The sequence below is a fragment of the Thermothelomyces thermophilus genome, chromosome 3 (genome assembly GCF_000226095.1).
Source record: "Thermothelomyces thermophilus ATCC 42464 chromosome 3, complete sequence".
Lineage (NCBI taxonomy): Eukaryota > Fungi > Ascomycota > Sordariomycetes > Sordariales > Chaetomiaceae > Thermothelomyces > Thermothelomyces thermophilus.
Genome location: NC_016474.1, coordinates 3,343,919 through 3,357,808, shown reverse-complemented (window position 1 = coordinate 3,357,808; position 13,890 = coordinate 3,343,919). Strand labels below are relative to the sequence as shown.

At 60.6% G+C, this 13,890-nt stretch overlaps 5 protein-coding genes across 5 annotated transcripts; 4 read left to right on the top strand and 1 right to left on the bottom strand.

Annotated features, from left to right (window-relative positions):
- The first annotated feature begins 1,379 nt into the window (after positions 1 to 1,379).
- On the top strand, positions 1,380 to 5,335 carry MYCTH_2304990 (uncharacterized protein). Its single transcript, XM_003663227.1, has one exon. The coding sequence runs from the start codon at positions 1,529 to 1,531 to the stop codon at positions 5,123 to 5,125; it is 3,597 nt and encodes a 1,198-aa protein (XP_003663275.1). The 5' UTR covers positions 1,380 to 1,528; the 3' UTR covers positions 5,126 to 5,335.
- A 553-nt stretch (positions 5,336 to 5,888) lies between these two features.
- Positions 5,889 to 6,296, top strand: MYCTH_2304989 (uncharacterized protein). Its single transcript, XM_003663226.1, has one exon. The coding sequence runs from the start codon at positions 6,024 to 6,026 to the stop codon at positions 6,246 to 6,248; it is 225 nt and encodes a 74-aa protein (XP_003663274.1). The 5' UTR covers positions 5,889 to 6,023; the 3' UTR covers positions 6,249 to 6,296.
- Position 6,297: 1 nt separating this feature from the next.
- On the top strand, positions 6,298 to 8,374 carry MYCTH_2304987 (uncharacterized protein). The gene has a single exon (XM_003663225.1). The coding sequence runs from the start codon at positions 6,327 to 6,329 to the stop codon at positions 8,121 to 8,123; it is 1,797 nt and encodes a 598-aa protein (XP_003663273.1). The 5' UTR covers positions 6,298 to 6,326; the 3' UTR covers positions 8,124 to 8,374.
- On the bottom strand, positions 8,375 to 9,747 carry MYCTH_2304985 (uncharacterized protein). The gene is made up of 2 exons (XM_003663224.1): positions 9,505 to 9,747; positions 8,375 to 9,372 (listed from the first exon to the last, which is right to left on the bottom strand). The coding sequence occupies exons 1-2, from the start codon at positions 9,590 to 9,592 to the stop codon at positions 8,627 to 8,629; spliced, it is 834 nt and encodes a 277-aa protein (XP_003663272.1). The 5' UTR covers positions 9,593 to 9,747; the 3' UTR covers positions 8,375 to 8,626.
- A 366-nt stretch (positions 9,748 to 10,113) lies between these two features.
- On the top strand, positions 10,114 to 13,218 carry MYCTH_2304984 (uncharacterized protein). The gene is made up of 2 exons (XM_003663223.1): positions 10,114 to 10,661; positions 10,748 to 13,218. The coding sequence occupies exons 1-2, from the start codon at positions 10,495 to 10,497 to the stop codon at positions 12,852 to 12,854; spliced, it is 2,274 nt and encodes a 757-aa protein (XP_003663271.1). The 5' UTR covers positions 10,114 to 10,494; the 3' UTR covers positions 12,855 to 13,218.
- Positions 13,219 to 13,890: the final 672 nt, after the last annotated feature.

Here is a 13,890-nt window from a genome sequence, read left to right as displayed (position 1 = left end):
CCGAGTGGGACCTGGACCAAGCCCCATGCCGAGAGCATCGGATGGCAAAGCGGATACTTCCTGGACCCTTGTACCGAAAAGCACATCCTGGTCGACGAGACGGCGCTGAGATGTTGAATTTGGGCCCGTCTCGGGCTCGGTTCGAGCTAATGGGGCCGGAGAAACGGGCATCAGTCGGATTGATGATGGGAAACCCAAAGTCGAGCTCCACTCCCAAAGTTCTGGTCTTGCCAGTTCAAGTAAACTCGGGACTAGGAATGAGTGAGAAGCTCGGTACACACAAATAATGTTCTGCAGCCTCAGACTTGGGAACGAGTAATCCGGGATCCATCCAGACTTACCATCGTAAAAATCGTCCAAGGTTCCGGCAAAGAAGTTGTCGTCCATGGCTATTGCAAAGGGTCGAACTGCCGCTAGGCAAGCTAAGGTGCTGGAGGTGGATGGGTCGGCAGAAAGTACTGTGTCTTGTCAACCTATGTAGCTCAGTTGGAAAGTATGTATCAAGAGCTGTGAAGTATACTGCTGCGGGCTGTGTGATAGGAGCAAGAATGCATGTGCGGCTTCTCTATCCACAAGTCGGCCGCTGCAGAACATTAAAACTTGTTTAGGTCATCGGCGTAGGTCAGTCAGGTACTCTAACCGAGGAGTATAGTTCCCGGATGCCACACGAACCTGCAGGTATGTACTCCGTCTCGCAGGTGCGATGAGGGATACCAAAAATCGGAACCATTTTCGTTTAAGTAGAAAACTTCTACCCTGCACTCGTCTCAGGCTCGGCCAGCTCGGGCTCGAACGATGGGTTGAGTCTGTTGCTACAAGGCCGGTCGGATGCATACATTTCTATCCTAGGGCAATCTGACCATGAAGACCTCGGGAGGCTACAGTGGGTTTCACGACCGGTCTTCCTGCCGATTCGGGTCCGGTCTACTGCCCGGACTCTCCACAGCCATCCGCCACTTGGACCCTTTCGAGAACGCCCAGGTTTAGTACCCTCTTAAAGGCTGTTTTGGTGGGTACACGTAATGCAAAAGGAATCCAGATAGGAAATATAACCAGGCCCACCACTTCTCATCATGTGTTGTGTGCTGATCTCATCGATACCGTGCAGAATATCTCTGCAGGTACGCCATCACAATGAGACCGGTATGCATGCATTCGGGTGTACATCCGTACTTGCAACATTTGCCGTTAACAAGGATCCACTCCTTTGGTACACATAGAGCATAAAGGCTGTTACATTACCGTACCGTAATCTATGCATGTAACTACAGTACAAGCCGAAGCTCCATCTTCCTAACTCTTCCAGGCTGGTAGCAGTGGGTTTTAGCGGCGCGTCGGGAAGCGTCATCTGGTGGGCCACGCTGCGGATCCCTTTGACTCTTGGGAATTCTGCCTCTCCAACGACGTGATTTGTCGCCGCCAGCCCCGGACAAGCCGACTTTTTTTTCAGCATCGAACCCATTCGAGTCGCTCGCCCGAGTTACCATGACTTGAGCGCGGCGCTGCCCTTGTGCTTTCGCCGTACAGAATGCTCATTTCGATTCGCGGATTGCCAGGACGAGATGCGCCCGCCGCGAGCTTCATCCGTCTTGCGCGACACCGCGCAGCTCGCCGCCGTCCATGGCACCGCATAGATCCAGTCCCGCGCCGCTGGGACTCGACTGTCGCTCCGGCGGCTGAGGCTAACAAGAACCTGTCTATTCCTTGCCAGGCCCGCTTCAACGAGATTGGCGTCCAGCAGTTGAGCACCGGCATCTACGAACAGCTCTTCCCCCGCGGCAACACCGACCCCCCCACTCCAGAGCTTATCGAGCTCGCGCGCGACCACCTTCGCCGCCATGACCTTCTTGGCAAGAACACCGACACAGCGCCCCCTGTTGCCTTTCGCCTGCCTCCTCTTGCTGGCCAGACCCTCGATGAGCATTTCTACAAACTGGGCATCGACGCGGCCGAGCCCTTCCTGTCGCATGCGAAGCAGCTAGCCAAGTCAACCCTGCCGCCAAAGCCGAGGTCGTGGGTGCGCCGGAGCGGTTGGACAAAGTACTATCCCGACGGGCGCACCGAAGCCGTTGACGCGCCCGAGGGGAACATGCTCACCTTCGACACCGAAGTCATGTGGAAGGAAAGCCCGTACGCCGTCATGGCCTGCGCGGCCACACCCGAGGCGTGGTACGCATGGCTGTCACCGTGGCTGCTGGGGGAGACGGAGAACGAGCATCAGCTGGTGCCATTGGGGGATCCGACCAAGGAGAGGGTGATCGTAGGCCACAATGTCGGTTTCGATCGCGCCCGGATACTGGAGGAGTACGACCTGAAGCAAACGCGCAATTCCTTTCTCGACACCATGTCCCTGCACGTCGCCGTCAACGGAATGTGCTCGCAGCAGCGGCCCACTTGGATGAAGCACAAGAAGAACCGGGAGTTGCGAGACAAGATAGCCAAAGAGTCGAGCAACATCGAGCTGGCCGAGCTGCTCAACAACGGAGCCTTTACCGCCGAGGAGGAGGAGCTCTGGGTCGAGAGGAGCTCCATCAACTCGCTGCGGGATGTTGCAAAGTTCCATCTCGATGTGACGATCGACAAGGAGCTCCGAGACTCGTTCGGCGAGCTGGACCGGGATGGCGTGGTGGGAAAGCTGGACGAGCTACTGACTTACTGCGCAGCCGACGTCGCCGTCACCCACCGCGTCTACCAGATCGTCTTCCCAAACTTCCTCCGTGTGTGCCCCCACCCCGTCAGCTTTGCCGCCCTGCGCCATCTCTCGTCCGTCATCCTGCCCGTCGACAAGTCATGGGACTCGTACCTCGCAAACGCGGAAGCTACCTATCACAAACTCTCCGACGCCGTTCAGGAACGGCTCGTCTTTTTGACCGAGAAAGCGCTGGAGATTAAGGATGACCCCGAGAAATGGGGCAACGACCCCTGGATGAAGCAGCTCGATTGGTCGGGCCAGGAGATCAAAATGGTCAAGGGCAAGAAGAAGAACGATCCGCCTCGGCCGGCGGCAAGGCAGAAGAAACCAGGCATGCCTCAGTGGTACAAGGATCTGTTTCCCAAAATGGACTCTCCGATCAATATCAGCGTGCGCACGAGGATAGCCCCGCTGCTCCTCAGGCTTGCTTGGGACGGGTATCCGCTCTTCTGGTCAGACAAGCATGGCTGGACGTTTAGGGTGCCTCGAGACGAGGCGAAGAGGTACACGGACCGGCAAATGGTCCCGTGTGACTTGACCGAGGAGCCCATCGCGGCGCTAAAGGAAGACAAAGACCACGTCTACTTCAAGCTGCCGCACAAGGACGGGCCCGCGGCTCGGTGTGTCACCCCAATGGCTAAGGGCTACCTCTCCTACTTCGAGAAGGGGACGCTCTCGTCCGAGTATCCGTACGCTAAGGAGGCACTCGAGATGAACGCGTCTTGCTCATACTGGATCAGTGCGCGGGACAGGATCATGTCCCAGCTGGTGGTCTACCAAGACCAGCTACCGTCCACTGCGAAGTCGGAACCAAAGAGCAACGAGCCGGTCGGCGGCTTCATCTTGCCCCAGGTCATCCCCATGGGCACAATCACCCGCCGCGCGGTCGAGAACACCTGGCTTACCGCGTCCAACGCCAAAAAGAACCGCGTCGGGTCGGAGCTGAAAGCCATGGTCCGCGCTCCGCCGGGCTACGTCTTTGTCGGTGCCGACGTCGACTCGGAAGAATTGTGGATCGCCTCCGTGGTGGGGGATTCGACGTTCAAGATCCACGGTGGGAACGCCATCGGCTTCATGACGCTCGAAGGAACCAAGGCGGCGGGAACGGATCTGCACAGCCGGACTGCGTCCATCCTGGGAATCACCCGGAACGACGCCAAGGTGTTCAACTACGGCCGCATCTACGGCGCCGGCCTCAAGTTTGCCGCGCAGCTGCTCCGCCAGTTCAACCCTAACCTCAGCGAGAAGGACACGCTCCTCATAGCAAGCAAGCTCTACGCCACCACCAAGGGCACCAAGACCAACCGCAAGTCTCTCTATAAACGCCCCTTCTGGCGCGGCGGGACAGAGTCGTTCGTCTTCAACAAGCTCGAAGAGTTCGCCGAGCAGGAGCACCCGCGAACCCCCGTTCTCGGCGCCGGCATCACCGAGGCGCTCAACGGGCGCTTCATCAGCAAGGGCGGCTACCTCACGTCGCGCATCAACTGGGCCATCCAGTCGAGCGGCGTCGACTACCTCCACCTCTTGATCGTCGCCATGGACTACCTCATCCGGCGTTTCAACCTGTCTGCGCGCCTCGCCCTGACCGTGCACGACGAGATCCGTTACCTGGTCCGGGAGCACGACAAGTACCGGGCCGCCATGGCGCTGCAGGTCGCCAACCTCTGGACGCGCGCCATGTTCGCCCAGCAGGTGGGCATCCACGACCTGCCGCAGAGCTGCGCCTTCTTCTCGGCCGTTGACATCGACCGCGTGCTGCGCAAGGAGGTGGACATGGACTGCGTCACCCCTTCCAACCCGACACCAATACCACCCGGCGAGAGCATCGACATCAACTCGCTCCTCGCAAAGGGCGACCTCGCCCGCCTAGACGAATCCATCGTCCCACACCCCGACCACGCCCCCAAACTGTCCGATATCCAATACGTCCCCCGCGTCCCGGTCATGCAAGAACTCCGCGAGGCTGAGGGCGCCGACCCCGCCGCCGAAACACGCTTCATTCGAGCCCAGATCTGCAACAACGAGGCCGAATTTCGCGAAATCCTGAAGGAAACCCGAAAACCGGCGGCCACTCCAGCTTCCGACAAGGCCAAGAGCACTAATACTAGCAGCACAACGACAACAGCAACAGCAAAATCGACACCAGCAGCATCAGCAGCAGCAGCAGCAGCAGCCACTGCGGCGGTGGCAAGCCCCACCAAGAAGAAACCCATTCTTCCGTACTACGCCTCCCCGCGCCTCCTGCCCGTCCACGGTGGCCACCAGCGCGAGCCCATGTCGGTCACGGAAGCGTTGGGCACCACGCCGGGGCGGTTCCGGCCCGGGCCTGCGGCGTCGGCGTCGGCGTCGTGGGGTTGGAAGACGGGCAGCCACGGGGCTGGCGTCAGTGGCAGAGTCGGTGGGGCTGGGAAGCTGGGGACTCGCGTGCCGTGAGCGACTGGCATCTTCTTTGGGATATGAATCTGGAGGGATTCCGGCCGTGGTCGGTCGGATAGATACGGGGGAAGAGGAAGGAAGTGCGGGGAGTGGTCGGGTACGATTTATTTCGACTCCATTCTGAGATCCGCCCCGCCCTTTTCTTTAACTTCTTCTTTGTTCCTTTCCCTCTCTCCCTCTCTCTCTCTCCTCTTTGGTATGCGCCGTTCAACCGTTCTGTTGACCGGGTGGTACAGTACGTGTATTGGATGATCGGCATCGGCGATTCGGCGAAAGGGACTTAAAAAATGAGTGATTATGTGGGCATGACCCTTGGGAACTAGGTGGGAGGTGTTCAAAAGGCCGGGCTCAATGTGTTTGAATTCATTGTTACCTACCTAAGTTCTAATCTCATATTGTTCCTGTATCTACCTATCTTAATTAATGCTCGAATTGGGGTTAGTATGGGTGGAGGCAATACTCGATAACTCTGCTACTCTGAGAGATTGTTGCAATTCACGCCTTCCCAACTATGAAATCTGTGACGGGGAACCTGGCAAACGCGGACGGGAACCCCAATATTAGTGCGATGTAATATACGGATTATTCAAGCTTCTGTATGTACCGCCCGGGAAAGATGAGGCCTACCATGCCACACAGTGGGTGGGGTGCCCGAGGGGTAGGCAGGCAAATCGCTTCAGCCCAGGCGCGCAGCCCACTCACTTGAATAACTAGTGTCCTTGCAGCAAGTAACGAAAGCTGCCCCACCTGCCCGTCGCGTGAGAGCGCGCTGGTTTGGCGTCCTCTTAACGCCTTCTCAGGCCCACAACCGACAATCCATCTTTGTCTTTGAACCTTCCAACGAACTGACCCAGACCGTGATACCAAGACGAAGCGGCGCTCCCCAGGCATCAGCATGGAGCTGACATCGCCGCTGACAACCCTAGGCAGCATATCTACGCCGGAATCTTTTTTCACAGCGCGCAACTCGCCATCCAATGCCGCCGACGAGACCGTCCTCAGCAGCCCCGTCGATGACCCGCCGCAACAGGAGCAGGCCTACCGCGACGCAGTCCAACTGCCCCGCGAGCTCAGGCAACACTGCCAAATCCACTTGGAAGAACAGCTATGTGCGCCATGATTTGCCCTCCTGCTTCAATGACTTTCTTTTCCTCCTTGGTCATTGTCCTTATAATTCTAACTCATCACTTCTTACGTCATGTACTGTACAACAGACACAGCTGCGATTCATATCCTGTCCGGCCTCCTTAGCGACGGGAGCAACACCGCGGCCGCCACCACCACCGCTCAACAGCACCTCCGCCACTTCTCCAACCCAAAACTGCATCCAAAACCGGCGCTCATCCCTCCGCCCTCCCAGATTGCCCTCCTTGCGACCCTCATTGTCCACCCCTCATTTACCTCCCGCGCCCCGGAGATCAGCAACGTCCACGCTGCCTCGCTCGCGCACTCTTACCTGCGAGGCTTGTTGAGCACAGTGGGGCCGGTCAACGCCAACATGCGCGCGGCATTCGAGTTTCGGAGTACCACCTCGACCACCCATCATCATCGCCGGTACCGTCACCGTCACCACCATGACTACGGCGGCAACAGCAACAAGGCTATCACCACCGCCACCACCGCCACCACTGCCGCCGCCTTCTCATCTTCATCATCCACCTCCTCGGACGACGACGAGAGCGACGCGGCGCTGACGGGGCCCTTGGCCCGCTCGCAGATTCTGTTTCGGCGCGCGCCGGACTTCTGGGCCGTGCTGGGCTGGTGCTTCCGGTGCGCGGCCGAGCACCCGCACACGCGTTGGCGGCACTGGCGCGTCTGGCTCGACCTGATGGTCGCCGTGCTCGAGGCCGACCTGGACGAGCGGCTGGCGCGGGACGACCGCGAGCTCGAGGGCGGCGGCAGCTCCTCGTGCTACCCGATGCTGGCCGGCAGCATCGTGGTCGGGTACCTGGAGGGCCTCACGCGGGAGAGGAGGAGCGGCGGGGTGCGCGAGGTGCTGAGGGCGCTGTTTGCCTTCAGCGACGGCGAGGTCAACGGGGCGTCGGACCGGGCCGTGTTCCGGGAGGTCTTTGAGAGGGAGACGGTGGTGGGCAGGCCGGCGTCCGGGACGCACAGTAAGAGGAAGAGGGGGGAGGACGCGGTGGTGGATCTGGAGAATGACCGGTTCGGGGATTATCTGGACGGGGAGGACGAGTTCGACCTCGAGCTTGAGCCCGGGGATGATGAAGGACGAGGAGAGCGGGGGGCAGAAGGAGGAGGAGGAGGGGCGATCCCGACGCCGCCGGCCTCCAAGCGGAAGAACAGCAAGCCAGGGAGGAAACCAAAGGGGGAAGGGACGCCGTCCTTCACCCTCACGGACGCCATCGCCGAGACGGTGCCCTTCCGGCTGCGCATCTTCCGGCTCCTCTCGGCCGTGTCGTACTACCTCCCCGACGCCTTCACGCCCGTCGACGAACTCTACGAGAGGTTCACCGACCACGTGCGGGCCCTGCCGCTGCCCATGTTCCGCCTCTTTGTCGAGTCCCACCCGTCCGCCCTACCCGAGGACGTGCAGGTGTCGGTCCTGCGGGCGGTCGTCGAGGATCTGCTGCCGCCGCACCACCGCCCGGAGCCGACCGACGTCGACCCGGAGAGCGCCGCGGGGACGGGCGTGACCGTGCCCGTGCTGCTGCGGTGCCTCCTGCCGTTCGCGGCCGGCAAGGTCACGGCCGAGGACAACGCCAAGCTGTCACTCGCGCTCGAGAGCATGGCCTGGTTCGTCTACGCGCGGATCGGGATCGACTACTCGCCGGAGCTGCGCCGGGCCGTCGAGAAGGGGATCAAGGCGAGGGAGGACAGGATCAAGACCGGCGGCCGGTGGGGCAGGGGCGGCGCCGCCGCCGGCGGGAAGAACGGTAGTAGCCCGGCGGATAAGGCGGCCAGGGAGGTGCTGGCGAGGTCGGCGCGCAACTTGAGGACGCTGGTTGATGTGATTGCTGCCGCGTCCAGGCAGTGATTTCGTTTTCGTGCTTTTTTGCTTATTTGTTGAGGTGTTGGCGGCGTGTCGGTTCGTCGGGTTCGTCTGTTTGGTCGGTTTGGTCGGTTTGGTCGGTTGCTGGGGACTACATTTTGGAATTTTGATACCCGTCCTTGGCCCTTTTGCGCTCATGACACGGATTGCATTAACAGTCACTGGTATTACTCGGTCGGTGGTTATCCAACGTTTGACGCGGCTGGGATTCGCATGTTGATTTGTTGCCCCTCGGCGGTTGATGGAAGAAGCGAAGGCAGCGTTCCTCAAGAGGTCATAGGTTCAGTTGATAGACAAATAGGGTTGTAAGGGGTAAGATAAGAGTATAATATCATACAATGCCTCATTTATTATTCCTTGTTTCGCTTTTTTTGGTATATACGCTTTGAAATATGGAACGCTGCATCTCCTGGATATGCTCATTACACTATTTGTACATGTGTTGCTTCTCCCCGCCGCCCTCCGGTGCTCCTCCCAAAGCCTCCCTCTCATTTCTTCTCCCTCGCGGTCGGTTCCCATGACTTCGGCTGCCACGTCTCACCCGGCCCTCCCTTGGCGTGCTGCCTCCACGGATCCGGAGCTTTCCCGCCAGCGGCCTTGCTCGCTCCGTCGCCTTCCGCTTCTGCCGCCTTCGCCTCCGCCTCCGCCTCCGCCTCGGCCTCTCTCTTCATCCTCTTCCACGTCTCCTCCCGCAGGTTCACCGCCTCGCTATCCCCCGGCGCGACGTCCCCGGTGACGGTCCCCGCCCCGCTCGTGTCGCCGGCCTCGGCGGCCCTCTCGGAGGCGGCGCTCGCGAACTTGCTGGTGCTGCTGGTGCTCCCCGGGCCGAGGGGCCGGTCCGTCTCGAGGGCGGGCGCGCGCGCCCCGAGCGCCGCCGCCCGCCGGGCCGCGCCGGCGCCGTCCTCCATCACCCTGGGCTTGGCCTCCCAGCGGGCGTCGGCCTCGGCGGCGAGGCGCTTGATGCGCTCCTGGCGGGCGACCTCGGCGCGCTGCTCGTCCAGCGAGGGCGGGTCGGCGCGCGTGTGCCGCAGCCACTGGTGCCAGGCGGGCGGCACGTCGACGGCCGAGTGGTGCGTGCCGCGCGGGTAGCGCACGATGCGCCGCCACCGGACGGGGCTGCTCCTCGTCGTCGTCGTCGTTGTCGTCGTCTGGGATGACGGGTTCGTTCGTGGGGGGGGCAGGCGGGAGCCGCGGTCGAGGAATTCCCAGTACGTGTTTCCGCTTAGATCGAAGCCTGAATCGGGGAGACGAGGACGGGTAAGTTAGCGATAGAGGCACTAAGCTATCCCAAAGAGAGTGTTGGGAAGAGACAAAGGTTAGGGGCGTGGTGTGTGTGTGTGTGTGTTGGGGGGGGAGGGGTACGTACCAACTAGAAACTGGCGCCGCCATGGAAGCCGCAGCATCTTCCATTTGTACCAGGCCCGTAAGAACGGGGAGACCGGCAGTTGCGACATTGTATTGTTATTTGTTCGACTGTGGATGATATGTTGAACTATTTGGTTTGGCCCTTGCTCCCCCGGCGGAGGAATAATTGCAAGTTCGCGACAGAAGCTCGGGTGGATAATTTTCTAAGTTCTAGTGTAAAAGAATGCATGCATACACTATTCACTGGGCCTCGACCGAGTGACGTCGTTTGCCAAGCCGGGAGGGATCGTCGCATCCGCTGGGAGCTCCAGCCACTATATCCGGAGTAGGGGCACTTCGAAGGAAATGCCAGCCTCCCCCATGCAAAAAAAATAAAATTGTGGCTGCACCGGGCTAAATTCCACTGTTGCCCGCATGCCGGTATGTAATCCGTACATACATACAAGCACTAGCATCTACTCTGAGTAGCCGGGGGGTTTGGGGGTAAGTGTACCTGGAAATTGCAATCCGGGTAGTAAGTAGGTATGTAATTAAGATATCTTCTATAGGGGCCCAGTGGAAATGAGCAACCCCAAATCATCCCCCCACCTTCCCCTGGCCAGCACAATACATTAACCAAGATTCCTCCCGCTTCACCCGTTCAGTCAAGTGGCCGAATCATCTGCGAGACCTCTCTCTCACCTTCCGCGAGCCCCAATTGTCACATCGATCATTACCTACATAGTACGCGTCATCCAGCGCTTTCGGTGCCGCCGGGGAACCGCAGACCCGGGACCCCGCCATCGGGATTACTACTTAGCTACACTAGGATTTGGTACTTGGAAGTTTGCGAGCTTACACTCTAGCGCTGGTCCCACCGAAGCCTGACGAGCCGATTTCCACTCGGTGCTCGACTTGGTCGATCGAAGCTGCCGCCCTCGATTTTATCTCTTCATACGTATCCCGAGATAGACGGTCTGAACGCACCATCCTTCTCCGATAATTCGCCACCATGGCGTCGGTGACGTCCCTCGACAAGGACCTGCGCAAGATGCGCCTCGAGAAGTACACGCCCGCCGCGGCGAACGAGGTCAGGCAATGGATCGAGGAAACACTGGGCGAGAAGCTTCCCGAAGGTGACCTGCTCGAGGCGCTGAAAGACGGCGTGGCCCTGTGCAAGTAAGAGCCAGTCTTTGCCCACGTTGTCCCTTGCATCTCTGTCCGGGCGCCCATCTGACACACACGGTACTGTATTGTACATGCAGGCTGGTCAACCTCGTCGTCGGTCCGCCCGGGGTCAAGTTCAAGAAGTCTCCCATGCCCTTCGTCCAGATGGAGAACATCTCGCACTTCCTGCGCGCCTGCCAGGCCCCGCCGCTCAACCTCCAGCAGCACGACATGTTCCTGACCGTCGACCTCTACGAACAGAAAGACCCCGCCCAGGTCTTGCAGTGTCTCGGCGCCTTCACCCGCGCCGCCAACCTTGTTAACCCCTCGGCATTCCCCAACCCCATCGGCCCCCGGAGCTCCCGGACAGGCCTCGTGAGCCCCGACTCGACGGGCCCCACCACTCCGACTGGTCTGCGCGGTAGCGGCGTCTCGAATGCCAGCAACACCTCGTCATCCCTGCACGGTAGTAGACCCAAGACCGGCGACTCAGGGTCTGGCCGCCGGAGCCCCACCAAGTCGCCGACACAGGGCGCCTCAAGCCCGACTCCGCCAGTCAGCAGCTGGAGCAAGAAGGAGCAGGAAGGTGCTACGGCGCCGGCTTGGAACATTGCGCAGTACGGATACATGGGCGGCGCGAGCCAGGGAAACCTGGGCATTGCATTTGGCGGTCGTCGGCAGATCACTAGTGCCGGTCCCTACGTGCCCAGCCTGGCCGAGAAGGAGAAGAAGAGGAAAGAACAAGAGGCAGAGGCTGAGCGGCAGCGACAAGAGGAGGAACGCCGGCGGAAGGCCGAGATCGAGGCGGAAGAGGAGCGCGCCCGGCTGGAGGAGGAACGCCGGTGGGAGGAGGAGACCCGCCGTCTCATGGAAGAGGAGAGGAAGCGCATCGAGGAGGAGAAGAGGCGGTGGGAAGAGGAAGAGCGCCAGTGGAAGCTGACGGAGGAAAAGAGGCGCAGGGAGGAAGAGGAGGCCGAGGCCCGCCTGAGGGCGGAGCGCCAGAACATACGCAAGAGCAACCCCCAGCTGCGCGGGCAGTACCTCAGCCAGTACCAGGCCGAGCGCGAGACCCCCGAACAGGCGCGCATCAGGGAGCTCGAGAAGCAGCTCGAGCTGGCCCGTCAGCGCGAAGCCATGTACGAGAGAGAACGCCAGGGACGGTCTCTCCGCCCCGGCGCGGGCGACGAGAAGAAGAAGGCCCGATCACGGTCGCGCAGCCGGCCAGCACAGCCGGTCTCCAGGCAGGATTCTTGGAGCGTGCGCGACGAGCTCAACTTCGTCGCCAGTCCTCGGTCGCAGCACCATCAGCAGCTGAAACAACACGACGAAGAGCCGAACGACGAAGCGGCAATGTCGCCGCCGCCCCTTTCGTCCCCTCGACCACTGCCGGACCCTACCAGCGTCGCCTCCCCTCCAACAAAGGTGAAGGCCCATCGTGTGGCCGACGCGCCGCCAGAGCTCCCGATCCGGACGCAGCACACGGGATCACGGCCGCTCCCCGATCCGGCGGCAGCACAGCAGCCTCCCCTGCCGGTCCGAAAACAGCACACCGGATCTCGACCCCTTCCAGACCCAACCGAAGCAGCCCCAGTATCGCCGCTTCGCAAGCAACACACCGGTTCTCGTCCCCTTCCCGACCCTGCCGCCTACGCATCCAGCTCACCAGAATCATCGCGTCAACCACCACTACAACAACAACCACCACCACCATCACCATCACAGCAACAACAACAACAACAACAGCAGCAGCAGCAGCAGCAGCAGCAGCAGCAGCAACCCCCAGCTCCATCCAAGCCTTTCTTTGCCCGCGGTATTCCCTCTTCCAACAACGCAAACTCGGATCGCACCCCGCCAGCTCCCAAGGCGAAGCCCAGCCCCGCATCAGCCGCCTTCGCAGCAGGCGGGTCCAAGGGGCCCGGGTGGGCGTCCAAGTCGCTGCTTGAGCGCGAGATGGAGCTCGAGCGGCAGCGGCAGCGCGAGTGGGAGGAGGCGCAGCAGGAGACGGCGGCCAGGGCGGCCGCCCTGGGGCCCGGGGAAAGCGGCGGCGGCGTCGACGGCATCGGCGGCGGCATCGACGGGCGCTGGGACGTCAGCCAGTGGACCGGCTACACCGGCGGCGACAGCCAGAACAAGGGCTCCCAGGGCATCGGGGCCAACCGCAGGCAGATCGTCGGACCCCGGCCGCTGCCCAACCCGCCGCGGTAAGGTTACCCTACCTAGCTAGGTACGGTAGGGCGGATCTCGCCATCGCATCGGTCAGCCGAGGCTGAGTTCTGTGTTTTGAGAAGTATATTATTACTACTTCGTGCTGTACTCCGCGAGACCTGTTGTTTTGTGCAAGCAGGACGTGGGAAAGGGATGCATTCTTTTTTTGGTTTCTTTTTCTTCTCTCTCTTATTGTTCTTTTGCACTTATTATATTCAGGGCCAGTTTCGGATGGCTTGAGGATACAGCACCTTAGGTGGTTATAGGGAGGTTTCTATCCACTTAGAGCACAGAGAACCGAATGAAGGAAAAAGGCCTGAGGCAATCTAATCTTCATGGACAGTGGGGTTTGCTTGTGATGTTGGGGCGGTGGTGATACAGGCGCCGGCGCGGCGCAGCACGGCGCGCTACAACGCGACATTCCAACGCTGACGTGATGACTTGGGTCGCGTGCGGCGACGGCAGACGCGGGCTATGCGCACGCTTCATACACACAGCCTGGGGCTCTACAGGGGACCCTTTCCACTTATAGGGGGCCGTATAGAGACATCCCCGTCAACGCCTGACAACGAGCCGACAGAGCACCGCTCGATGTCGAGTGACCTTTTGAGCAGGAACTCGGCGGGCCAGACGGGGTGAAGAAGAGTGGTTTGGCCGCGCGCTGGGGGAGCCGGAGCGCCCCGCGGATCTCGCCCGCGCGCATGGGAGGGAGAGGAAGGGTGCTTGACTTGGTGGAAAGGAGTTTGGTTCTATGGCCGCCGACAGCCCCGATGATGCTCTTCGATGGCCTCCCGACGACGACGCCTCCTCAGAAAGAAACCACACCTCCTTGCCATCAGAGCTTGGCGAGACAGGCCTCGTCTACATTCCAACGAGCAACTCGGAATTTTAGAAATGCCCGATCGAAGGATCAGTCACCGGATTCCCTGTCCCTCCCCCTGTTGACAACCGAGGACGGCAACGGCAAGGGTCAAGATGGATCCCGACGCGCCTCGTATACTTTGGTAAGCCAAGGGGCCGTCACCGGGCACCCTTG